Source organism: Leucopleurus acutus (genome assembly GCF_964270905.1).
Source record: "Leucopleurus acutus genome assembly, chromosome: 6".
NCBI classification, from domain to species: Eukaryota; Metazoa; Chordata; class Mammalia; order Artiodactyla; family Delphinidae; genus Leucopleurus; species Leucopleurus acutus.
Genome location: NC_139149.1, coordinates 24,886,473 through 24,914,253, shown reverse-complemented (window position 1 = coordinate 24,914,253; position 27,781 = coordinate 24,886,473). Strand labels below are relative to the sequence as shown.

General features: G+C 36.8%; 1 protein-coding gene across 3 annotated transcripts in view; it reads right to left on the bottom strand.

Moving 5' to 3' along the window:
- Positions 1–27,781, bottom strand: part of RAB3GAP1 (RAB3 GTPase activating protein catalytic subunit 1) — a gene marked incomplete at its 5' end in the record, with an annotated part of 125,587 nt that overhangs the window by 41,647 nt on the left and 56,159 nt on the right. For 2 of the 3 annotated variants that reach the window (XR_014326259.1, XM_082840627.1), the window contains 6 exons: positions 814–887; positions 2,394–2,462; positions 6,450–6,531; positions 9,303–9,402; positions 13,607–13,772; positions 14,669–14,788. Coding sequence is in view for 2 of the 3 variants with exons in the window: in XM_082840627.1 (XP_082696753.1) it covers positions 814–887; positions 2,394–2,462; positions 6,450–6,531; positions 9,303–9,402; positions 13,607–13,772; positions 14,669–14,788 (611 nt within the window). The remainder of the gene's footprint in view (positions 1–813; positions 888–2,393; positions 2,463–6,449; positions 6,532–9,302; positions 9,403–13,606; positions 13,773–14,668; positions 14,789–27,781) is intronic. The other variant, XM_082840628.1, reaches the window with a different exon arrangement.

Genomic DNA, 27,781 nt, shown 5'->3' with positions numbered 1-27,781 from the left:
TTAGAGAAATGCCCTAATATTGTCATCAGTAACTCCTAGGTTGAACAGTAATTTATCAGGTTAAATGAAATAAAGGTGGCATGGATGAACACAGAAATGGAGGAAATAATTTTCATGTGTACTAAATATAAGAAAAAGACTGGAAAGAGGAGATAGGTTCAGAAGATTTCATGAAAGAGGTATTATCTACAAAAATGGGAAGGGAAAGATAATTCTAGACATGGGATATAATAATAGGATCTGAATACCAATGGATAGCTTTTAAAGTATTTCTATTTATGTTATTCCACTGACTTCTTCAGATATCCCTATGATGTGTACAAGATTATTAACACCTCTTTTCCTCTATCAGAAAAAAGATTTGGGGCTTCCCTGGTGGCTCAGTGGTTGAGAGTCCGCCTGCCAATGCAGGGGACACGGGTTTGTGCCCCGGTCCGGGAAGATCCCACATGCCGCAGAGCGGCTGGGCCCGTGAGCCATGGCCGCTGAACCTGCGCGTCCGGAGCCTCTGCTCCACAGCGGGAGAGGCCACAACAGTGAGAGGCCCGCGTACTGGGGAAAAAAAAAAAACAAAACCCAAATGACAAGAAAGCAAGTCTGCTAGTACTATTCAAGAGTAACTAGAAGGATTCACTGCTGTCGACAAAGATTTCTTTTTAATGGAGTTAACCGAGGAGGTCACAATGTAAAACAATAAAAATAAAAAATACTTTTTGGATAGGTGAAATAAAGTATAAAGAATACATTCAGTGTTCCTGATCTGGAGGAGAGACAGATTTGTGTTATTTCAGGAAAGGAACATAAATATCTTACCTAGCAAACACTGAGGATTATCAGCTTTTCGAACTCTAACAGACCAATGGGGAGCCTGAATAGGATCCAAATCACTAAAAGGCAAAACAATAAACACAAGATCCTATTTATGGCAATCTGCAAGACTCATACATTTACCAAAATGCAGTCTAATAAAAACATTATACAGAAGGACAAGCAATCCATTTTGCCTCCCTTAAACTTACTGTTATTCATATGCAGACCATTTAGATAAGTTAAAAAAAATAAAACCTTAAGACATCAAAGTTCATAGACAAAAAAAGCACAAAAGGAAAAACAAAACAAACTAATCAAAAAACATAAGAATGATCCTGACAGGCAACATACAATGATAATCTAATGAGAATTACATTTTAGGAATAAAGAAAATGAAATGAGAAACAAGCAAGAATCCATAATAATTTTAATCTGCTTTTTGTTACATTATTTATTAATAAAAAAAGAAACTATAAAAATTTCCACAAGATCAAAAGTGCCCCATTTTCTCAGTTAATCAGATTATGGTGTATTCACTTAACAGAATACTATGCAGCAATTTAAAAAGTGACAACACAGATCTACATTTATTAAATGAATAAAGGTATTAAATGAATGAAACAAATTAATATATAAATTTATACCTTAAAAAGATATACCCCCAAAATGCTAACTGGTTATTTTTTAAGTAATGGAATTGTAGGTAGTCTTTACTTTCCTTCTTCTTCTTTTTTTTTTTTTTGCGGTATGCGGGCGTCTCACTGTTGTGGCCTCTCCCGTTGCGGAGCACAGGCTCCAGACGCACAGGCTCAGCGGCCATGGCTCACAGGCCCAGCTGCTCCGCGGCATGTGGGATCTTCCCGGACCGGGGCACGAACCCGTGTCCCCTGCATCAGCAGGCGGACTCTCAACCACTGCGCCACCAGGGAAGCCCTACTTTCTTCTTTTAATTTATTCATCTAAATCATCTGATTTTAAAAGTTCATGTTACTTTTACTGTCAGAAAATACAACACATTTATTTTAATTATTTAAAAAAAGTCGTCTGTTTCTCACTGTTCTGCATCAACCATGAGACTGTACTAAAATTATGTTCCTCCTTCTCCATGTTCTTCCAGGATAGTGCTCGCTGTAATTTTCAATTTTTTCCTGTGCAATTTTGTATTGCCCAGGAGTATATGACATGGATGTTCTGTTATTTGACATTTAATGATGAAATATTATTCCCACATATTTTGATAACCATCATCTCTTCAAAGTCCTTTATCAAATGCTTCTTACCAGCTAAGAAAAGTTCAACAGAATTATGCATTGAATCCCAAACTGCTTAAAAACACCTTTGCTAAAACCAAGTAAGATTCAGATTGCTCATTTTCCCAGAACTAAGGACCCTATCTCCAAAGCCCACAGCTTAAAACACATCTATAATACATATCAATCAGTCTAAAAAGTGATCTTTAAAAACAGAAAAACAACAACCAACTGTATCAGAAACTGATACAAAGAAAAATTGCTAACCACTTGGCAGTTAATTTATTCTACTGAAGTTTGTGAACCTCTAAGTACTACTCTTAACATACTTACGAATAAACATCATTATCCACAATGATACCTTCAGTCAGGTGAGGCCATGTAGTTGCTAAGTGGAGTTCACTAAAATAAACAAAACGTAGAATATGTCCATAAGCTTTAATACTGTATATATACATCCCGACTCAACAATTCTACTTCTAGAATTGTATCTTCAGTAAATAACCAGAGATGTACATATATGTTAAAAGTGGTCATTATTTATAATACAATAAAACTGTAAACACCCAGTTTAGCAAACGGTAGCACATTCATATAAAGTTAATGTCTGCAAGAAAAAACTATGCTATACATAATAGCCAAAAGTATAAGTAAACCAAATGTCTATCAGCTGATGAATGGATAAATAAAATGTGGTAGTATTGCATACCATGGCATATTATACAGTCACAAAAAGCAATGATGTACTGACTCATGCTAAATGTGGATGAACCTCTAAAACATGCTAAGAAGCCAGACACAAAAGGTCATATATGGTATAACCCAATCTATATGAAATGTCCAGAACAGTCAAATCCATACAGGCAAAAAGTAGATTAATATTTGTCTAGAGCTAGAGGGCCTAAGGAGCCTAGGAGGGGATGACAGTTAAGAGGTGAGGGGTTTCTTTTGGGGGTAATGAAAGTGTTCCAGAATTAGATGCTGATGATGGCTGTACAACTCTGTAAACACTAAAAACACTAAATTGTATACTTTAAAATTGTGAATTTTATGGTACATAAATTATATCTCAATTTTGAAAACACCATGATACAGATCAGGGATTGGCATACTTTTTCTACAAAGGACCAGAAAGTAAGTATTTGGGGCTTTTTACGGACCATGTAGTTTCTGTTATATTCTTGGTTTTTTTTCTTTTAAAACCCTTAAAAATGTAAAAAGCATTTTTAGCTCATTACCTGTACAAAAACAGGCTATTGGCCAGATTTGGTCCACCGGTCATAGTTTGCTGACCTCTTATTATAGATGAGTATTAAATTTCAGAAAGTTTTCATGTGAAATTATAAAATCAAAAACAAGCCACAAAAAATGTACAAGATGACAAACATTTATAAAATGTACAAAAATACTGTGCAGAAAAGAGTTATCATAGCAGGCCTGATACTTAGAAAGGCCTACTTGCAAGGTTGGCCCCTGGCTTGACATCTGGAAACTTGAATTTCAGGAGGATTCCTACCTTTCCCTGATAAGAATGGTTCACTCTGCCTAAATTACCTGTGCAAACAATACAGTTTATGCAAACATCTGGTTTCCTTCCGGTACATGCTAGGCAGAGGGTGCCTACATGACCAGTCTCTGATTAAAAACCCCAAGTGTTGAGCCTCTAATGAGCTTCCCTGGTACACAGCCTTTCATACATGTCACAGTTCATTGCTGGGAGGATTAAACGTGTCCTGTGTGACTACACTGGGAGAGGAAACTTGTCCTTGGTTTTCTCTGGACCTCACCCTATGTGCCTTTTCCCCCTACCATTTTTTGCATTGTATCCTTTTTCTGTAATAAATCATAGGCATGAGCACAACTATGGTTGCGTCCTGTGAGTCTTCCTAGCAAATCAACCTAAGGGTGGTGTTGGGAGCCCTTGTTGCATATATATACATAAACATGTACATATATATACCTACTTCATGCATATGAAAAATACTGGAAGCACATATAACAAGCTGTTGTCAGTGATCACCTATGACTAGGGGGGTTATGAATTTACTGATTGTTTTTTCCTGTCTAGATTCTGAACTCACTTCTTATGTTTGTAGAATACAGAAGCCAAAAGAGCCAATTATTTCACTTCTCTGATATTTGGTGATGCTCGACTAACTAGCAACTCCTGTCTGAGACACTGAATCTACAAGTACAGTTAGGAATTCACTGTGAGAGCAGGGCCAGCACTACACAACAATGCAGTGTAACCTTGGTTATGAACCGGACAACTAGGCACCACTGGCTCAAGCCTATTTTCTGAGCCCAGTTCTACAATGGACCCAATTAAACTTCTGAGTTTGAGTTACCAAATACGTTTCCAATAAACTGATTATTTGCTTGAATTAGAGTTGACGAGCACCATTTGCAACTAAACAATCTGACTACTAAACATATGATTTTTGCCTTTTTTAACGTTATCTAAATTTTTTCCACTGAACGTGAAATTATTACTTTAAATAAAACTACTTTTTAATGTAAAAAAAATGACCACAAACAGTATGTGATATCAGAGGACATGAATGGTTAGAGGTTTAAAACTATACACTCCTGAATATTTTTAGGTATGAACCGCAGATTCAGTTCCTAAGTTTTTATGACTATGGCCTCTCCTCTCCCTCTAACTATAGAACAATTTCTTTGACAAGGAGAGAAGACACCGGAAAAAGCCTCTTCATTTCCTCTTCCACTACCAAAGATGCCTTTTCAAAAGCATAGTGCCCACAACATTTGCTAATCACTGTTTGATTTAAATGGTCTGCCAATGTACACCATCTTATCCTCAACTTATTTCTGTGTTCTTCTTCAATCACTTGTTCCTTTGCTGACTGACTCCACATCATGATATAAATTTGGAAGAAATATTTAATCATTAAACCTTCAGATTTCTACCAGGTCAATTTATTTCTCTCCCCCTAAAATTTTCCCTAAGTGAAATTCAAATAAATGAACCAGCTGGAGGGCCACAAATATATCTGTAATCCACCTTACACCTTTTCTCCCTTGCTCACTACATTCTAGCCATGATAGCCACCTTCTATTTTCTTCAGTAAACTCGCCAAGCTCTTTCCTGCATCAAGGCACTTTGCACATGCTGTTCCTTCCACCTGGAATGGTCATTCTCTCACTCTTTGCCTGGCTAAATCCTCCCCTAATTGACACTCAGAATAAATTTCACTTCCTTTGAGAAGACTTTACTGATGGCATATCAATCTAAACTAGTTCCTCATTTTACTGTCATTACATCCTGTACTTTTCCTTCAAATTATCCCACAATTTGTAATTGTATGTTTATTTAGGTGATTAGTTCGTCTACTTCCTTTAAGTAGACTGTAAATGCCAAGAAGGCAGAAACTGTCTGTTTTGTTTACTTAGGTATCTTCCTTACTTGGTATAGTGCCAGGCACATATAATAAATATCAATTTTAAAAGATACTCACTTTATTGTCTCCCTTAAATGATTTTTAAGTTAAAAGTATTATTATTTCTACCTTTATGTGAGAGTATTAAAGATATATGTATACATGTGAATATATTTTTTTAAATAACCAAATAGTTTAACAAATGAGACAGTTTTTATATCTGCACCATTTATATTTTCCAAATATTTTGCTATCAGTGATTAAATTTTTCAACCCCTGCATTTTCTTGTGAAACAGTTTTTTTTAAAGTTCAGTAGTTCTTCTAGAAAAGCAACTGGGTAACCTATAAGGTCACACTTGTGTCTCTTACTTATGTCTTAATTTCTGTATTTTGAAGAAGTGGCCACGAAAAATGAAAACAACTGTTAATTCTGGGTCATGGACATATGAAAGTTTGTTATATAAAATATTGTCTGGGGACTTCCCTGGTGGCCCAGTGGTTGGGAGTCTGCCTGCCAATGCAGGGGACATGGGTTCGAGCTCTGGTCCGGGAGGATCCCACATGCTGCGGAGCAACTAAGCCCGTGTGCCACAACTACTGAGCCTGTGCTCTAGAGCCTGAGAGCCACAACTACTGAGCCCACGGGCCAAAAAAAAAAAATGTCTTTCTGACACCCCAAACTCTAAAATATTGTCTGTGCTTTTCAATATTTAAAATATTTCCCCCAAAGTATACCAAGAACCACTTCTATATGGAATAATCAACAAATTATATTCTGTACATTTTATGTATTACTTTAAACCCTCTTTTACTTCTTAAGTTACAGAGAAAAACACAAAGATGGACAGATTGTTACATGTAGGTCTCTATTTCCAGTACTACATTCATTCCAGGAGGTTGCAGTATTATAAAACACAGTAAAATCAACATCAATATAATTTAAAAAGTACAAGTCCCATAATTCAAATGATATAATGAAATTCGCACCTAATAGGATCTTCACAAGCACCAAATGGTAACTTGCCAAATTCCAGGCCTCCCACTTCTCCTCCTACAAGGGCATCTATATCTGAACAAGAAAAAAAAAATTTTCCATCAGTTAGCCAAAAATGGAGAAATAAGAATTTAAATCTAGGTAGGTCAGCCCTTTGAGAAATTAAAGTTTTAATAGTGTCTACATTAAGATACATATAGCAAGTTAGAGAACAGTCAGATATTAAAGACTTCCCCCAAGAATGTTATAGTAAAAGGACACATTTAATTCCTATTTGTAAAGTGCTGTATTCAAGCTATGCACTCTAAATTTTACTCTTCGGAAATAGTCCTTAAATATCACTCAAGAGAATAATATTCCTGTAAATTTCTTTTCATTTTCTCAGAATGTGATTAATAGCATCTAAAAGAAAGATTATCTGAGTATTAAAAAATTTAATCATCAACCTACATTCATCAGTTTTGCTGTCAATAATTTCTGAATAGCCCAAATTAGTCATCATTAATAAAACCTTATATCAGCTGACAGTACACAGAAATATCTGAAGTTCAGAAAAGAATTTCCATTCCATTATGAATGGTATCTGAGATTAGAGGAGAATTTAGAGGGTATATCACCCCTTAGCTCCATCCCTCTTGAAGAAGTAATAAACACTTCTAAAAGACTTCAAAAAGATTTCCCTTTGAAATAATAGATGGTTGTTTTTAATTATTCACACTACACTAAGAATTTCTAAAATTAAAGTCTACTGTTGAGTTATGAACACTCCCAGATTTGCTAAAATTATGTTTGACAATTATCTACACCCTAACTAAATTATTAAAATTAGTTATTAAATATGGCTCAATTACTTGATTCAGTAAATTTTCTCAAGTCAATTCATTCCATTTTTCCAACTAAAGAATGCTTACGATAAAGATCACAATGACTAGCTTTACTATAAGATGTGAATTAAGAGTTCAAAATTTACAATAAGCACTTTTTTTTTTTTTTTTTTTTGCCACGCCGCACTGCATGCAGGATCTTAGTTCCCTGACCAGGTATTGAACCCATGCCCCCACTGCAGTGGAAGCATGGAGTCTTAACCACTGGACCGCCAGGGAAGTCCTAAGCACATTTTTTAAACCAGTAAGCTAAAAATTATTAATAGACTATAACTGTACAAAACTTTTACTCAAAAGTTGAAAAGCTACACTGTAGAATGAAAGGATGATGGGACTTGGAGTTTGACCAGGATTTAAATGTGAACTTTATCACCTGGTGACCATGTGGCCTTGGGCCAGTTACTTTTGTTCTCTAAGAAAGATAACAATACTTGTCTCATAGGTAAATGGGAATTACCTGAAACAGTATATAAAATGCCAGGCACAGTGTCTGGCCCATATTACATGTTCAGTCCCTTCCCCTTAAAAGAGAAAATATTAAAAATTTATATGGTTTTCAATCCACTGAGAAAGAAGGTTAATATTTTGATGCCCATTTTAAAAAACTAGCAATAGAACATTAACAAAGGCATACTGTTGTCTGGAAACTAAAATTACCAAAACAAACATTTGAGTCTTCTAATATAAATCTCAGCTTAGCTTTTATTTCCCTCTGCTGTAGTTTAGATGGAGTTCTTTTACTGCACATTACTTTCAAATTATTCAGTGGTATATAAAATAAAACAGTAGTATATATAACCACCAAAAGCTAAATGTACTACATTAATTTTAGTAACATCCCAAGATAATCAATTTACTATTTTCAATCTCATAAACAAAGCAACCATTTTGGAACAAAAATAAACAGTAAAGAATATTATTTTATTATAATTTATTTCTCTTTGAGGAAGGTAGAATGGAAAATGTTTTCAGGCTAGTAAAATCCTTGTAATTATTTTATAAGTTTATATTAAATTTCTTATTAGATAGACTTGGATATAATTGCACTTTTTGTGAGAGAAACATCCAGGAACCTAAACCTCACTTAATTAAGCTAAATGTCCACCAGGCTGAGCTTTTCTAGAACTCAGATAATGTCTGTTCATATCTGTGTCCTGGCAGAGCCGGCCTATTACAGGCTAATAATTAATGACTGTTAATGAATCAGTATATCAATGGTTAAGTAGGTAAAATGATTTTAATCACAGTTTTATAAAAATGCAAGTTAAAGTAAAATACTCTACAGCTCTTCCCAGCGTAAGTGTATATGCATATACACCTTTTTCTCTTTTCTGCTTTCCTTATTTAGCCCTCTTCTTCAAACTCTACTCTCTATAAGGTTCTGTGCGTGTCTGTTCGCAGCCTATGAGGGTGGCTTCTCTTATTATATTCTGAAAGCAGACATTTTACTCATTACGTACTAATTTGCAGCACACGATGTTCCACGGCAAGGGAATGCTTTATAAATAATATTAGCTTTCAAAAACAGACTGTCAGGGCTTCCCCGGTGGCGCAGTGGTTGAGAGTCCGCCTGCCGATGCAGGGTACACGGGTTCATGCCCCGGTCCGGGAAAATCCCACATGCCGCAGGGCGGCTAGGCCCGTGAGCCATGGCCGCTGAGCCTGCGCATCCGGAGCCTGTGCTCCTCAACGGGAGAGGCCACAACAGTGAGAGGCCCGCGTACCACCAAAAAAAAAAAAAACAGATTGTCAAGTATAGAATAATTCTGTCTCTAGAACAACCTACACAGCTTTTTTAAGAGAAAAAATACGGTAAAGGCAATGAAATCAGCAATATTACATTTAAAGTGAGTTACAAATATTTCAAACACTTGAAACACATTGTTAAACAGTTTTAATTTCTGAATATATTTTCTCTCCATTTATATTCAGTAAGTTAAATATAGTTCTAAATTATCTCACCTGGAGGCTGCTGAGGCCAAAAATACTGCTGCCAATCCTGAAGTACATAGGTAAACCGTATAGCAATACTAACTGGAGGCAATGGAGTTAAAGTACATCCCTAGGAAATAAATGCAAAGACAATACCATGTAAATGTTAGTACCCTTGTAAATACCAGAACCAAATTTCAAACTACTGGAATGGAAAATTACTACCTTCATGAAATGTGGATTTTCAGATTACAGTGTTAGATATGGCACGCACATTCTAGCCATGAAAAATGTATGATATTCTAGCCATTAAAAAGGAAAACAAAGTCACTAAGTTATTAGAGCCAAAGGTGCAGAATTTAGGAAATCATTTTCATGGGAGAAATTCTCACAGCTTAAAAGCTCAAGAGATGAATTAATGCCAGAGAGCAAATTACATTAAAATAAAGCTGTTTAAACTACTACCAGGAAAAGAGATATTAAATTTTATTATGTAAAGTGCTCTTTCAAAATATCTTATACAATTTTAATTATACAAACAAATTTCTTACTATTCTCTTCAGCCATGTTGAATGTGGAAAAAAATGTGACTCATTTTTTAAATAAGATAAAACTATTAATATAAAGTATAACACTAGGTTTGAGAAGATGATGTCTTTTCTTTCTTTTAAATGAAAATAAACTCAAATTAAAGCCAGTCTTAAATATTTAACCAGAATTTTAGACTGTGACAAATGGCCACTCATGTAGTTTATATTAATGAATCAGAAAATTTAGATCTATCTTTACATTCATTAAAAATTATAAAAATTAATAATATCATCCAAACATCCCACAATTTCAGCTTCCCTTAATAATGGTTAACCTATATTAATGTGAAATAGGACCTAAATATGCATAGGAATGACCTAGTAAGCTTGTGAAAATGTAGATTCAATAGTATTCTGCATATCTACCCAGTTTCCAGGTGTTGCTGATATTGCTGGTCAGGAGGAATAAAGAGACATTTAGCTCAGCAGCAGCATCTATAAATGTCATTAGTAACTTTAACTGAATACAAACTCAATCTCAAGTCACAAAATAAGGTAGCTGCCAAAAAAAAAAGCAAATAATTCAGTTTTGGGCTGCTGTGTCCTAGACAAGCAAGGTAAGATTGTGGCTGGTCAGGAATATTTATTTTTTACTCAGGTCTAGATATCAAATGAGCATTCACCTGTAATTGGGTGTAAATGATCTAGAAACCATAACAAGGTCACTTTGACACATAACCTCCGCTCCAGTCACATAGCAATGTAGACAAATACAGAAAGAGATGACCAAAAAGAAATGTCTAGGACCAAACATGACATGAATATCTTTGTGGGCCTTATAAAAGGTACAGAAAATCCAAAGTGTTAAATGGGGTTCAAGGCATATGCTTGCTGAGTTCCACATGCAGACGAAGGCAGTGAGAGCCAGGATTACAGACTGCATTAAATGGAACCAAAAGTACTCCGCCCAGAATGAGGGTACTGTAAGACTCTCGGCTTAAGGCAGACGCTGGGGCAGGGCACTCCTGCTTCGTGCAGTGGCTTTGTTGGAAGGTATGGGGCTAGGGAAAGTTGTGTGAGCGGGGGACAAACCCACTCTCATGACCCAAGCAAGCAATCCAATGAGTCCAAGACTCAATGTGCAATACCCCAATATCAATATGGAGCAAAAGGCTCCAATCACCATTTTAAGACCAGTGTCTGAAATATTCTGCAGGTAAGGAGCAACCACAAAATTACAAAACCACTAGAGAGGATGGGAGAGAAAGTTAAAAACTGTAAATAAAGCCTTCATTCAAAATGAGCCTGCAAACAAAATTTCCCCAGAACATGAAGAAATGTAGTTCTAAAAAAGACAAATATCCAAAACAACAATCAGAATATAAAACTATGAAATATAAGGAACATCTGATAGAATGAAGAATGTCTAAACTGAAAAAGGAAAGACTAGGGTATGAGAGAGTTTTCAAATACTTAGAGGATTATATGGCAAAAGAGGATTTAAACTTAAATTTTATGTGATTCCAAGGACAACCACCCTCTGCTGCCACCCTGCCAATGAAGCCTTTTCTAATAATTAGATCCATGTGAAAATGAAATAAACTGCTAGTGGAGGGTGAGTGCCTTGGAACACTTCTAGTAGATTTAAAGAGTAATATTTATAAAGATAGCTTTATAAAGAAAGTATAAGAGAGCCACATATTGGGTAGCTTTAACTATGTAAAACAACTAAAGTACCCAAACCAGGTCTCAATTATCTTAAGTTCAACTCTATCAAATCAACTTTGAGAAATGTTTCATATTTAGACAAGAGGTTTGTGAAAGTTCTGACAGATGATGTGATAAACTGATTAAGAACACTTTTTTTTAAGTACAATTAGTAAATAGTCATAATGAAAGTCAAGCTCCACAGATCAAGGTGGTCCCCAGTTTCAGTAAAGAGAAATTGAGTAACATAAAAAAGTGACATAAAAGATCCATGAAAATAATGTTCACTAATGTTTTTTAAGAAGAGGAATAAAGCATTAATATTTGCATCTGACTAGAATTTGATCTAAAATAATTAAATATAATTGAAGACTTCTGGTGAGAACAAAGTAAAACTAATGGGGTAGAAATAACGCACACTTGACTTTTTCAAAAATTTCTCAAAGCAACACGTGTAGAATTAAGCAGTACTTAAAGCATTTCAGAGTCCAGAAAGGTTCTGAAAAAAAGTTATATACAGACATGGAACTTTCTAAAAGATATGCTTCTATGCTTTTTTTAATAGAGATAATCACAAGAAACAGCTAACAATAGTTATTTTGAGGAAAGGGACTAAGGGTATAGAGAAGTTTATACTTAAATTTCTTAACCCAGTATATGCAGACTTTTTAAAAAATATCAAACGGATTTATCTGGGTGGTGATAATCCTACCACCCTGCTATTTATGGCCTCAAAATTGAAAACATATTTTTTATGAAATTAAATTCTAATCCTAAATATCTTTCTACAAACAATGTATGTTAAAAAAGACATTTCAGAGTTTTTTCTCACATTTTTTTCCTTTTCAAAATTTGCAAACCTTCAGAAAGGTTGCAAAGCTAGCGTAATGAATACCGGTATGACTTTCACCAAGCTCACCAATTAACATTTTGATACACGCACATACTATCATATATTTACATAAATAATTTTTTTGGCTGAACCTCTGAAAGTAAGTTGTAGGCATCATGGCAATTCACCCCTAAATACTTAGCATGTAATTCCTATGAACAAGGGTTATCACACTCAAGAAGTTTAATATTGATACTATTTTCTAACATATAGTCCATATTAAAATTGCCCCAACTGTCCCAATTGCGTCCTCTGTGGCTATTTTGTTTTGATCAAGGATCATGCATGTTATGTTACTTCAGTCTCCTTTAGGCTAAACAGCTCCCAACCTTTGTTTTGCCTATCATGATACTGACATTTTTAAAGAGTCTGGGCTTTACTTTATAAAATATGGCTCATTTTGGAAATATGTGATTATTTCCTCATGTTTCGATTTATGTTAAACATTTTTAGCAGGAATGCAACACAGATGATATATCCTATTCAATGTACCATACCAGGAGATATCTAATATCAGTTTGTTAATCAAGTTTGATCACTTTTAGTGTAATGGATGTCAACTTAATCACTCAAGGGAACTACTTCTCTAAGTGGAGAATCCCTTCCACCACTTACTTACCTTGTTTTGCTCTCTTTTCTAGAGGTATTCACAAATAGCTCCTCAATCTAGACCCTAATTCCTCCCCCAGAGTAGCACAGGCAAATCATCCATATCTCTGTGATAGTGTTTTTAAAAAACACCAAAGATATACTGAGCACATCCAATTCAGCCCTGCTGCTCTCAGTCATAGAATATAAGCCTGATTAATCTTAAACATCAAATTAAATAGACCCTTGGGGGAAAAAAAGCAATTCAGAACCCAAAGAGTTCACATCTCAGTTACTCATAGTCAGAGCCCTGAACAAGCAACTATGCTGAAGCTCACTCATGTGGTGAAGTTGGCAACATTACTCATTAGAGGAAAAGGAGTATAAAGAGTTAATAACGTAGAGGATAAATGTTAACAAACTGAACAAACAAAATCAGAGCATTAGTACACTAAAAATCTAATTGGACTCTTTGTTGAAACAACACAGTAATTTATGTAGTCAATTACATGTTTCTTCTAAGTAATTACATTTCAACATTAGAAATATTTCTATGTAATCGATAAAATTACCAAATTACTGCTTTTATAAGACTGAAAATATCAATGCCAACTCACAATCTTTGATTTGAAGATATCCAGCAGACCTGATAAATGAGTGTACTGATTTGGCACTTTTCGAAGATGAACCATTTCAAAATCAGTTCGGACACCAGGACCCTGACATTCTCCCACATACGTTCTTCGCCATTTCTGATGAATTTGCACGAAGAGTGGCACCTGGCTATAGGGCATAATTAAAAAGGAATAGACTGTAAGTTCACTAAACACTGAATAACTCCTATATCTCAAGTTTTTCCACTATTACATTATTTTAATCTCAACTATTTAAAAGCACTAAACAAGGAATACTCCACAGACTTATATTTAAAACAAAAACACTTAGTTCCTTTTCTCCTTACACTAATAAACTGAAGAAATTATCACTTAGTGACACTTTGTAGTCAGAAAACTATTTTAAAATGGCTGAAAGTCATAAAAAAGCAGAATAAAAATTTTCTTGAATAAAAGTGATCCTATCATATGAGGCTTTCCAAGATCATAATAAAACTTGATTCACAGGTATTAAGCAATATAAATTAAACCCACACTAGTGGTGAATTATTTTGTACTTTATCATTTGAGGACATAGTTCTCCTCCTTATTCAAAGATTTCCATAACCACAAATTAGCGTACTCACTAAAATCTATTTGTAATCTCAAAATCAATACTCGTAGCACTTTCAAAGCATTTGAAGACATGTGCAGAGAAACAAAAAATTTGAGTTACCTGAATGCATGTTCCTAGCTGAGGCTGAACAAGGCGATGCTCTGTCATCAAGTTTTAAAATTAGACTTTGCACCAAAATTTAAATAAACATTCGGAAGCAAAATACAAAAATAGTACCATTTATTCTCCATTTTAAATATTCATGTAATATTTCAGTAAGTTTCCCTTTAGAAATGCTTTCCCTAAAGGTTTTGTTGAGTTTGTCCTTATATACCTTATTCCAATATAATAATGTACAAGTACTAATCTTAATCATAATCAAAAACCTAACAGTAATCATTTTCCCTCATAAATTATAATTTAGAATAGTTCTTAAACTCATCTCAAGGTTTTTCGAAATGTCCACCTACCAGCCAGTGTTTCCCAAAGCAACAGACACAGAACTCAGAAGAAGATTGCACTTAGATTCACTGAGAACAGCATCATTATTTGCGGCAGGGGCGATCACCACAAACTCTCGGAGTCCATACCTTAAAAAAAAAAAAAAAAAAAAGAATAACTGCCATTAAACAGGGGAAAATGTCAGAATACAAAAATTTATTATTTGAGAAACATGAAAAAATTTCCGTGAAGGAAATTAGGCTTGAACTACAGGTCTTTCTTTCTTTCTTAAATGGCAATTGAATCTATAACAACCTGTATTTCCTTCATTTGGTGAAAAATTTCCATCATTCATCTACTATTTTCTCTCTATTCTTTACAAATTAGGAGCAGTTTACTGAAATCACAAAGAAAAAACATTAAATAACAGGTTTGTCTTAAAAGTTAGCTTTCAAAAATAAAAGATGAAAGCCAGCACTGACATCTTGCGTTAATTAACAGATAACATTAAGTCCACTAATGTGGAAAGATAAAGTTTAATTGATTCCCTAAATGTCAGGAAAAGAATTATCAGCCATGATGTACTTGTGCTGAGAACACCGTTTACTCTAGTATCCTAATTAAGGAATTCTTATATTCTTTTACTCAATAACATATTAGATAGGAATCACAAAATTATCAGGAAATGGCTTATTCTTGCTACGGTATCCCACAGTAATGAAAACTTCTCATTTAGTTGACAAGTCCTTTAAAAACCACAGATTTGTAGCCAAAATTTACAAAAATGTTAAGGTCAAATTGGTGATCTTGCCTCCTGAAAATTCCTACCCTATTCACTCCCCAATGTATTTTTATTTAATAATATTTTTTAAATAAATTTATAAAAGGCATTACTCATTTGCCTAATATATTTTAACTCTATGTAAACAGTTATGAATGCTTATTTTTATGAACATTCTCAAGAAATCCCCCAAAACAGCAATAAAAAAAAAAGATTTAAAACATTTTAGGGCTTCCCTGGTGGCACAGTGGTTGAGATTCCGCCTGCCGATGCAGGGGACACAGGTTCATGCACCGGTCTGGGAAGATCCCACATGCCACGGAGCGGCTTGGCTCATGAGCCATGGCCGCTGAGCCTGCGCATCCGGAGCCTGTGATCCGCAACAGGAGAGGCCACAACAGTGAGAGGCCCTCGTGCCGCAAAAAAAAAAAAAAAAAAAAAAAAAAAAATTTAAAGTCCAACCCATAATCTGTTTACTGTTTAGATAACAAAAAATTCTTTCATCTTCTCACCTCACCTCCACCCTCCTACCCCTGAAATCAAAATTAGTTATGTAGAAGCAGCATCAAATACTGTAAAGAACCCAGAGCTGTGATTTTTAAGCTCTAAAGGTCTTTAAATACAGTTTTCTTCTTTCTTTTCTTAATGTCCTTGGAAGAAAGGAAACAAAACAATATTTTGCCTTGGTATCCCCAGGCACTAGAGTGAAACCACTGCCAACGGTTTCTTGGTCATTCTTCCAGAACTATTCCATCCATCCATTTACTCATCCTATCCTCAAAAAAGATTGCATTACATATACTTTTTGTACCTTCTTTTCAAAGGTTCATCTCCCCTACTGATCAGTACTTTGTTTCCATTACCTGGAATGTTTCCCCTACACTCAACTGCCATCACAGAATAGCAATGGATTCTTATTTTGAAGATTTATCTCAAATACCACCCCATTACCCCTGTTAAATATGCTCTCTTCTTGGATTTCGAATGTATTTTTTCTATTATCATTAAGAGATCAATATATACAAGTGGTTGACAGGTACATGAAAAGATGCTCAACATCACTAATCATCAGGGAAATGTAAACCAAAACCACAATGATAAATCGCCTTATACCTTTTAGAGTGGCTATCATCAAAAAGAAAAGAAAAACAAGGGGTTCCCTGGTGGCGCAGTGGTTAAGAATCCGCCTGCCAATGCAGGGGACATGGGTTCGAGCCCTGGTCTGGGAAGATCCCACATGCCGCGGAGCAACTAAGCCCGCGCGCCACAACTACTGAGCCTGCGCTCTACGGCCTATGAGCCACGATTACTGAGCCCACGTGCCACAACTACTGAAGCCCGCGTGCCTAGAGCCCATGCTCTGCAACAAGAGAAACCACCGCAATGAGAAGCCCGCACACCACAAAGAAGAGTAGCTCTCACTCGCCACAACTAGAGAAAGCCTGCAAGAGGCAACGAAGACCCAATGCAACCAAAAATAAATAAATAAAATTTTAAAAAAAGAAAAACAAGTACTGGCAAGGATATAAAAAAAAAGGGAACCCTGGTGGGAATGTAAATTGGTGCAGCCAGCAGGAAAAACTGTATGGAGGTGCCTCCAAAAAATTTTTAAACAGAGCTACCATATGATCCAGCAATTCTATTTCTGGGTGTTTATCCAAAGAAAACAAAACCTAATTCAAAAAGATATATGCACCCCCATGTTCAATGCAGCATTATTTACAATAGCCAAGATATGAAAACAACTTAAGTATCCATTGATGGATGAATGGATTAAAAAAAGGTGGTATACATATACAATGGAATATTATTCTGTCATAGAAAAGGATGAAATCTTACCATTTGCAACAACATGGATGGACTTCAGGCCATTATGCTAATTGAAATAAGTCAGATAGAGAAAGACAAAATAACATATGATCTCACATATGGAATCAAAAAAAAAACAAAACCAGAAAACAAACGAAAAAAACAAAAAAAACACCTAGGTCATAGACATAGACAACAGATTGTTGGCTCCCAGAGGTGGTGTGTCGGAGGTGTTCAAAATGGGTGAAAGGATCAAAAGGTACAAATTTCCAGTTATAAAGTAAGTCATGGCAATGTAATGTACAGCATGGTGACTACAGTTAATAATACTGTACTGCATATTTGCAAGTTGCTAAGAGAATAAATCTTAAAAGTTCTCATCACAAGAAAAAAAAATTGTAACTGTGTATGCTAACATAATAACAGGACTTACTATGGTGATCGTTTCACAATATATACAAATACCAAAGCATTATGTTGTACACCTGAAACTAATATAACATTATATATCAATTATACCTTACCAAACAAAAAAGTTTGTTTTTATGCACACTGGCTTTGTCAAGAAACCTGATTACACTTGCTAAGCCTCCTAGTGGCAGTAACGAGGAATTAATTTTTTTTTAAAGTTCAATATAAATCATTGATTTACTTTCCCTACTAGAACTACTTGAGCCTGAGATCATGCCTTCATCAAGTAAACAAACATTAGGTGGGAGCTTTAAAAAATGAGCAAAATCAACAAAACATTAAAAAATGGACAAACGGGGGCTTCCCTGGTGGCGCAGTGGTTGAGAGTCCGCCTGCCGATGCAGGGGACACGGGTTCGTGCCCCAGTCCGGGAAGATCCCACATGCCGCGGAGTAGCTGGGCCCGTGAGCCATGGCCGCTGAGCCTGTGCGTCCGGAGCCTGTGCTCCGCAACGGGAGAGGCCACAAAAGTGAGAGGCCCACGTACCGCAAAAAAAAAAAAAAAAAACGGACAAAGGATTTCAATAGACATTACTCTGAAGAAGATATACAAATTGCAAATAAGCACATGAAAAGATGTAGCCAACATTACTAATTATTAGGGAAATGTAAATCAAAACCACAAGATACTACTTCACATCTATTAGAATGGCTATCACTAAAAAAGCAAAACAGGGCTTCCCTGGTGGCGCAGTGGTTGAGAGTCCGCCTGCCGATGCAGGGGACACGGGTTCGTGCCCCGGTCCGGGAGGATCCCACATGCCGCGGAGCGGCTGGGCCCGTGAGCCATGGCTGCTGAGCCTGCACGTACGGAGCCTGTGCTCCGCAACAGGGGAGGCCACAGCAGTGAGAGGCCCGCATACCACAAAAAAAAGCAAAACAACACAGAAAACAAGTATTGACATGGATATGGAAAAATTAGAATGCTTGAGCATGACTGGTGGAAATGCTAAATGGTACAGCTGCTATGGAAAAGAACACAGCGATTCTTCAAAAATTTAAAACACAGGATGACCAGCAATTCCACATCTGGGCCAATACCCAAAAGAATTAAAAGCATAGACTCAAAACAGATATTTGAACACCCATGTTCACAGCAGCATTATCCACAACAGTCAAAAGGTGGAAACAAACCAACTGTCAATTAACAGATGAATGGATAAACAAAATGTGGGACATACATACAATGAAATATTATTCATCCTTAAAAGGAAAGACATTCTACATACTACAACATAGATGAAATTTGAAGACATTATGTTAAGTGAAATAAGCCAGTCACAAAAGGATAAATATTTTATGATTCTACTTATATGAGGTACACAGAGTAGTCAAACTCATAGAGGCAGAAAGTAGAATGGTACTTAGCAGGGGCTAGGGTAGGAAGGAACAGGGAGTTATTGTTTAATGAATACAGAGTTTCAATATGGGAAAATGAAAAAGTTCCGAAGATGGACAGTGGTGACAGCTGCAAAAAATTTGAAAGTACTTAACGCCACTGAATGGTACACTTAAAAATGGTTAAAATGGTAAATTTTGTTGTGTGTCACCACAATAAAAAATTAAGAATAAATAAGCAAAATTAATATATATTTCCAATAATGAGAAATATAAATGGCTAATAATTCTATTAAAAGATTTTCAACCTCAACAGTGACTAGGTAAATGAAACAAGATATCACAACCTAGGGGCTTCCCTGGTGGCGCAGTGGTTGAGAGTCTGCCTGCCAATGCAGGAGACACGGGTTCGAGCCCTGGTCTGGGAGGATCCCACATGCCGCAGAGCAACTGGGCCCGTGAGCCACAACTACTGAGCCTGCGCGTCTGGAGCCTGTGCTCCGCAACAAGAGAGGCCACAACAGTGAGAGGCCCGCGCACCGCGATGAAGAGTGGTCCCCACTCACCACAACTAGAGAAAGCCCTCGCACAGAAACGAAGACCCAACACAGCAAAAAATAAATAAATAAATAAATAAATCACTTAAAAAAAAAGATATCACAACCTATTAAATCTGCAAAAAATATAAAACACTGATAAGATCCAGTGTTGGCAAGAGCTTGGGATATGCCACACAGGTGGTGGTATAAACTCTTAAAACATTTCCATAGGACAAAAAGGTAAAATTTATCAATATTTAAAATTCACAAAATTTGGGCTTCCCTGGTGGCGCAGTGGTTGAGAGTCTGCCTGCCGATGCAGGGGACATGGGCTCATGCCCCGGTCTGGGAAGATCCCACATGCCACAGAGCGGCTGGGCCCGTGAGCCATGGCCGCTGAGCCTGCGAGTCTGGAGCCTGTGCTCCGCAACGGGAGAGGCCACAGCAGTGAGAGGCCCGCGTACAGCCAAAAAAAAAAAAATCACAAAATTTGAATTATATCTCTCTATATCTATGCTACAAAAACATTCATACAAATGCACAAAGATATATGTACAATGAACTTCATTATAATAGTTTAATTGTGAAAAACCAGAAACAACTTTAAGCTCCTTCAACAGAGAAATGGGTAATTACAGTACCTCCCTATACTAGGAAAAATTTAACAGTCATTAAAAAAATAAGGTAAATCTGAACTTAATGATATAAGGCTATATGAAATGCTGAGAAAAAAGAAATATTTATCACAACAATACGTATAGTAAAATCCATATTAAAAAATTCCCCAATGCACAAAAATACATATACATATATCTCACATATTCATAAAAAGTATATGATGGATATAACACACATTTCACATGGTTTTGTGCTTGGTCATCCAAAATTAAGAAAGCATGAGATGTTTTAGCCCACATTTCTGTGTATGTGGAAAAGGGAAGGATGTGGAGGAGAGAGTGGGAAAAGTGAAGGGGGAATGTGATGTAAGATAATGAGTTTCATTAATAAATCTTTATATTTCCTACAACTTCTACTTTAGCGATTTAAATTTATTCAGACCTCAAATGCATCAACATAAAAAATAAAAATCCCACTATGGCAATAGTTAATAACAGAGTTGTTTTATCTAACAAATTACATATGTATACTAAATACTAAGTTTAAATATAAATGAGCCTTAGCATCACATCCTCCAATTGAGAAAGATAGGACAATCTACCACTCCTTTGTCTCTTTTGTTTTGAGATGGCTTTTTCTTTCTTGCTTGCTACAATTTTTAAATCCTTACATGTATTACTTTAGAAAGAAATATATTCAGAGCCTCTTCAAACAGTATAAAGGATATATGCATAAAATAATGGATCACCAAAAACGGTGATGGTAAACAATGACAAAACCATTTCTTTGACATATTTAAATCCCTAGCATCTACAAAAGTAACTTAGAGGGGCTTCCCTGGTGGCACAGTCGTTGAGAGTCCGCCTGCCGATGCAGGGGACATGGGTTTGTGCCGCGGTCCGGGAAGATCCCACGTGCCGCGGAGCGGCTGGGCCCGTGAGCCGTGGCCGCTGAGCCTGCTCGCCCGGAGCCTGTGCTCCGCAACAGGAGAGGCCACAGCGGTGAGAGGCCCGCGTACCGCAAAAAAAAAAAAAAAAAAAAAAAAGTGAGAAAATGGAAGTGTTCAATAAACAACTGCTTTTTTTCAATGTTCTCCCCCAATGATCCTTTAATACTGCATTCTGTATCTTTAATTTACAATCTACTATAACCTAGCAGGACCCTCTGGGCCCTTCCTGGAACAGGACTCCCACCCATGTCCTCTGCCTACCTTCTGTCTATAGAAAAACTTTAGTCAAAGAATAAACTTAATCAGAGAAGTGAGAAAATGCAGAAAGAAAAACAGTCAAGCAAGACAAAATAGTAATAGTTTAGCCATAAACAAAGTCAAGGACCTTTAATTCCTCAAGGGAGGAGGAATTAAATATTCTGAGCCACATCCTTTGAGCTGTTTTGAAGATACTGAAACACCCACCAGGTGGGAGAAGTTAACTGTCTGCGGCCATGTAGGGCCCAGACTGGTTGGAAGCAGAAGGTTGATGATGCTGACTTCCAATTACCTCACTACCAACCCATGAGAAGAATGTCCACAAGCTGATCACACACCCCACAAACCACCCCCTCCCTCACCCCGTCTTTATAAACCTTTCCTTGAAAGCCTTCGGGTCTTTTAAGCACTGGCTGCCCTGGACTCCTTGCTTGGCTCCCTGCAATAAATGCTGCACTTTCCTTCACCACAACCCAGTGCCAGTAGACTGGCTTGCCTGCACACAGGCAAATGGACCCAAGTCTGGTTCAGTAACACTGCTAGGTTATTAATTTTGGTAAAATCTAGCAATTTTATACAACATAGCTCCATTTCTTGCCCTCTTTGTGCAATATTGTCATATATATTATGGCTACATGTTACAAACCCAACAATACAGTGCTATAATTATTGCTTAAGCAAACTTATGTTTTAAAAAAATAGGAGAATATATCTTTTGTATTTATTAGGGAATTTCCAATGCTCTTCATTTCTTCCTGTGGATACGCGTTACTGCTTTCTTTAATACTGCCAGTAAGGCAGGTGAGCCTACAATGAATTCTCTCAGGCTTTGTTTATATGACAATGTTGTTATTTCACATTTTCTTTTTTTTTAATAAATTTATTTATTTATTTTTGGCTGTGTTGGGTCCTCGTTGTACACTGCACGTGGGCTCTCTCTAGTTGCGGCGAGCAGAGGCCACTCTTGATTGCAATGTGTGGGCTTCTCATTGCAGTGGCTTCTCTTGTTGTGGAGCACAGGCTCCAGGAACACAGGCTTCAGTAGTTATGGCATACAGGCTCAGTAGTTGTGGCTCACGGGCTTAGCTGCTCCTGGCATGTGGGATCCTCCCGGACCAGGGATGGAACCCGTGTCCCCTGCATTGGCAGGTGGATTCTCAACCACTGCACCACCAGGGAAGCCCCCTCACCTTTATTTTTGAAAGTTAGTTTTGGTGGCTGTAGAATCCTCATTGATAGTTTTTTCTGTTTCAGCACTCTGAATATGTCACTGTACTGCCCTCTGACTCCCACTGCTTTTAATGAGAAGTCAGCAAGCAGTATTGTCCTCTTGTACATGATGAGTCATTTTTCCCTTGCTGTTTTTGATTCTCTTTGTCTTTGGGTTTCAGCAAGTTGACTAGAATGTATCTAGGTGTGGTTCTCTTTTGTGTTTATCCTACTTGGAGTTCACTGAGATTCTAGGGTCCCTGAGGAATTTTTTTTTTTTCTCCATCATACCTGGGAAGTTTTCAGCCATTATTTCTGAAATAATATTTTCTGCCCTTTTCTTTCTCTTCATCTGGGATTCCCATTACAGTATACTTTGGAACAATGATACTGACCCATGCATCTCTAAAGTTCTGTTCATCTTTCTCTAATTTTTTCTTTTATTCTTTGGATTGGATAATTTCTATTACTCTTTCAAATCTACCAACTCTTTATTCTGCTATCTCAGATCTGCTTTTGAGCATATCTGGTCAAAGTTTATTTCAGCTATCCTTTACAACTCTAGGAATTTCCATTTAGTTCTTTATTATAATTTCTATTTATTGAGGCTTCCTATTTCACTCATTGTTAGTCTATTTTTAATTCTTTCGATACAGTTCCTTTAATTCTTTGAACACACTTATAAGTGCTTTGAAGTTATTGCTGCATCCAACCTCTGGACCCAATAAAGAGTCCATTTCTACCGACTGTTTTTTTCTACTTACACGTGTCACACTTCCCTGTGTGACCTTGCAAATCTATTAATTTGTGGTTGAAAATTACATTTAGATAACATATTGTAGTAAAATCAGGTCCTGTTTAACTTTCTGCTGGTTGTTAGTTTCTTTTTTGTTTGTTTGTATTTAGTAAATTGCAGACTACAACTGTGCAATCTGTATTCCCCAAAGTATTGTTACTTATGTTTCTATTCAGTAATCTTATTTTTTAGCCTGGCTCCCTAGGGGCTACCCCTTGTCTGTATAGCTTAGTGGTAAATCAGTAATTTGGGCACAGATTGTGCTCAAATAGCTGAGCCCCTAACGCTTTCCTTCTGCTGACTGATCTGTGTGTCCAGGTTGGGGAATGCATACAAAGTTGCAACCAGTTCTCAAGTTAGGGCTCTCTTGGGTCTTCCACGCACACATGTAGTTTCCCTATCACACAGGGATGTGTACAGAGTGTATCCAGCTCTACTATGGCTTTCATACAGGATCTCCCTGTTACATTTCTGAATAATCCACCACTGGCTTTGGACTAGGTGTGGAACCTTGACCTAGCAAAGGTACAGGGTTTCCCCATCCATTCTCAATTGAGTCTGCTACTTTTAGTAGGCAAAGCCACAGCCTTTTGCCCTCCACCCAGAATCAAATCTGCCCATCTGGCAATAGAGCTTATGGTTTTCATGGCCAACCTAGACTGGAAAGCTACAGTTCTCATCAACACAGACTGGGGAGAAGAGGGGGAGGTGACAGAAACAGCAACGGGCAAAAGGGCCAGAGGTTCCCTCTACTCTTACCTAAGCTATAGCAGTTGTTCAAGAATAAATGCTCCTAAATTTATTTGCCTCTAGTGCCTTGAAATGGTTGTTTTGATTATTTTTTTTCCAGTTTCATACTTTTTTTTCACACTTTTTTTTCCAGAGAGGAATTGACAATTCTTCATGTCACAGTTACCGGAAGTCCTCTAAACGTTTGCTTCTGAAAGAATAAGAACATTTTACAGGTCCTTAGGGCTAAATACCATTCTTTCAAAACTATCAGGTTCTTTTACACGTATCTCTTTCTAGGACTAGAAAAAAATACATTAAAATCACAAATATGAATCTTTTTTTAAAAAGCTATCGTAATTATTCAACTACACAGCTGACAAGATTTCTTATGGACTGCTGCTTACGCTGTTGCTGTTTCTTTGTGGTGACCAATGAAGTGTGATTGAAGGTGAAAGCCCAAAGACCAGTCTAGACAAAGGCAAAATCAGAGACAAAAATCTGTCCTCAGTTAAATCTAGCTGTACTTTCAGTGTATTTTTCTAATCTCAGTAAAGTCTCCTCAGGCATATAACATTTATGCTCTCACTTTCTGTATTATTTTCATATAGCTGCTATAACAAATTACCACCAACTTGGCAGCTTAGAAAAACACAAATTTATTATCTTTCAGTTCTATAAGTTAGAAGTCTGACGCAAGTCTCACCAGGCTAAGTCAAGGTGTCAGCAAGGCTATATTCCTTCTGGAGACTCTAAGGGAGAATCCATTCCTTGACTTTCCCAGTTTCTAGGGGCTACCTTCATTCCTTGGCTCATGACCTTCTTCCATCTTCAAATCCAGGAACAGCAGGCCAAGTTATTCTCACATCACAACACTCTGACACTGACTATCTTCTGCCTCTTTTTTCTACTTTTAAGAACTTTTGTGATTATACTCAGCCCACCCAGATAACCCAGGAAAAATCTCCCCATCTTAAAATCAGCTGATTAGCAACCCTAATTCCATCTGCTCTCTTGATTCCTTCTTGCCACATAACCTATACTCACATGTTCTAGGATGTGGACATCTTTAGGAGGTACAGAGGTTCATTATCCTGGCCACCACACCCTCTGCTCAAAAAGTATCTCATAAATTTACCTTTGGACATAAATGTCTGCTAAGGCTAATGTCTGTGTCATTTCTAGGGCTAATTTTCTTTTAATAAGTAACAAATAATGAAGGGAATAAATCTCTAACGATGATTTCAGCATCAGGCCATTAGAAGGTATTTAAAGGATAGGTTATATAAGGAGGCAGAGAGAATCAGCCAACAGATCACATCATTAAGAACAGTTACCTTGCCTAGACTATAAAACTTGATCGTGAAACTGTAAACAAGCCTTTGTGTCCCTGTTTTTTGAAGCAAGAGGCTTTTGCTTTAGTCTCCCAGACCTCTCCTGAATCTCAAAAGGCTGGCTCAAGAGTTAATTATTAGGAAATGTAAGCATGTAGAGACAAAGCAAAGATGTTGGGCCAAGAAACTGGTAACAATTTAGACTATAAATCAGCCATATAGCAGAGTCACTGAACTCCCAGTTCCCTGAAAGATATAAAGGTCTCACACACATTCCTAACTTGTTTTTACAGAGACCAGATCCCCACCAGATGAAAACTGCCGACCCCAAGCACGAAGACCCCAAACTGGTTGGAGCCAGAAGACTGATGATGTGTGAAACTTCACCTTGATGCCAACCAGTCCAAGAACAGAGCACAAGCTGATCATGGACCATGCGGTGCCTTGGAAAAGCCATCGCAGAGTTGGGTCTTTTGAGCATGAGCTGCCCGTTCTCCTTGCTTGGTACATTGCAATAAATGATGCACTTTACTTCACCACAACGCGGTTTTAGTTGATTGGCTGTGCTGTGCAGACCCAAGTCCAGGTTCAGCAGCAATCATGCCCACGTATCTTCTTGAGACCAGTTTTATAAAATATCCTTTAAAAAGTTAAACAGGCTTAAAACTAATCTGGCATGTGCCTGATATAAAAACTGAAACTAGGATATATCAAAATAGGTGTAGATTGATAAACTTAAACCATCAAAATTCAGCATTTGACATAAATGTTCTATTTTCTAAAGATTAATAGAATCTTTAATAGATTAATAGAATTTTGATTAATCATATGTTAAGTTTTTCTCATTCTGATAGGGTCAGTCTTTACTAACTGTATTATGTATGGTATAAATATTTTGCATAATACCTCAAATTTTCAGTGTCTGCTTTATTAACTTTAGTTCAATTAAAAGAATGAAATATTTATAGGTGAAAACTTCTGTGTATCTTATTCTTCAGTTGCTAAGAACCATGGTGATTAATTTGTATCCTTGAAAATTTTAAGAATTTTTAACAATTATAATTTTAAAATTCTGTAAAAAAACATAAGTATGCAAACATTATGAAATCTCCTTAAGATGCCCAGTTCACATTAGGCTCCAAATACACAGACACCACCTCATCTTTTGCCATTCTCCACACTCAGCTGCCATACTCCAGGCTTACCAAACTACTCACAGGTTTCAAGTTCATTCAGGCATCATCACGTCTACTGATGCTCTTCTTCGGCCTTGAATACCTTTTCATCTAACTTCACCTGGCTTATTCTCACTTGCCTTGCAGGATTCAGGTAAGGCATCACCTCTTCTGGAAACATTTTCCTGACTTGATCTGTCTAGAAAGGCAGTATCTCCTATGAGTTTGCATCAAGCCCTGTGCTGCCCTCCATGAGAGCACTTACCAACAGTGTTGCCATTTGTTCCCTTGTCTCTATCCCTCTTCTAATCCCAAAGCTCACTGAGGCAGGGACCACATTTTATCTTTCATATCCCAGTACCTGGCTCACAGTAAGTGTTTAAAAAGAATGTTTGCTGAGTAAAAGAAAACACACATACTTTTAATATGTCTAATTTTCAAATAGTTCTCAAAAGATGGTTGTTGGTCTTCTAACCTTTAAGAAAAATCAAATTTAAAAAATGGAAGTGATACAGCAGATTGACATGACACAGGTCCTCCTTCCCCCCAAACACACCAAAATACCTAATAAGACATGATAATGTTTTTGAAATACACAGCTGAACTTGAAAGAATAAAGAGGCGATTCCTGAGTCACAGAAACAAAGAGGGAACTGAATGGCAGAAGTAAGCATGCAAAGGTGACTCTGAAGAAAACCAGGGGATTATCAACTCTGGATATAGGCCCTCACAGCTAGGGACTAGGGATTGGGATTTTACAGGATAAGCCTTTCAGATGCTAAAAGCCTATTAGTACGGCTCACAAAGCTGTCTGCAAAACTGAAGGTGCTTTGATAGACTAGACAGAGAGTGATGGAAGAAAAGTCTGTTTATGTCTGAGAATACCACATATTTAGCTTAGCTAAATTCACATAAATAATATGAATTATATCACTCTGAGACTGATAAGGTATAACCAGCCCAAGGGAAGCTGTCTTTGGCATGTATCCAGGCTAGGTTATGTCTAAATTGCCCGAGCCTCATAATAAATATAAATAAGGCTAGGTCTCGAAACTATGCTTCCAAAAGTATAATATGACTCAGATATTGGCATCCCTTGCTTATGAGGGACTGACAGTAAGAAGCTGCATACTTTTT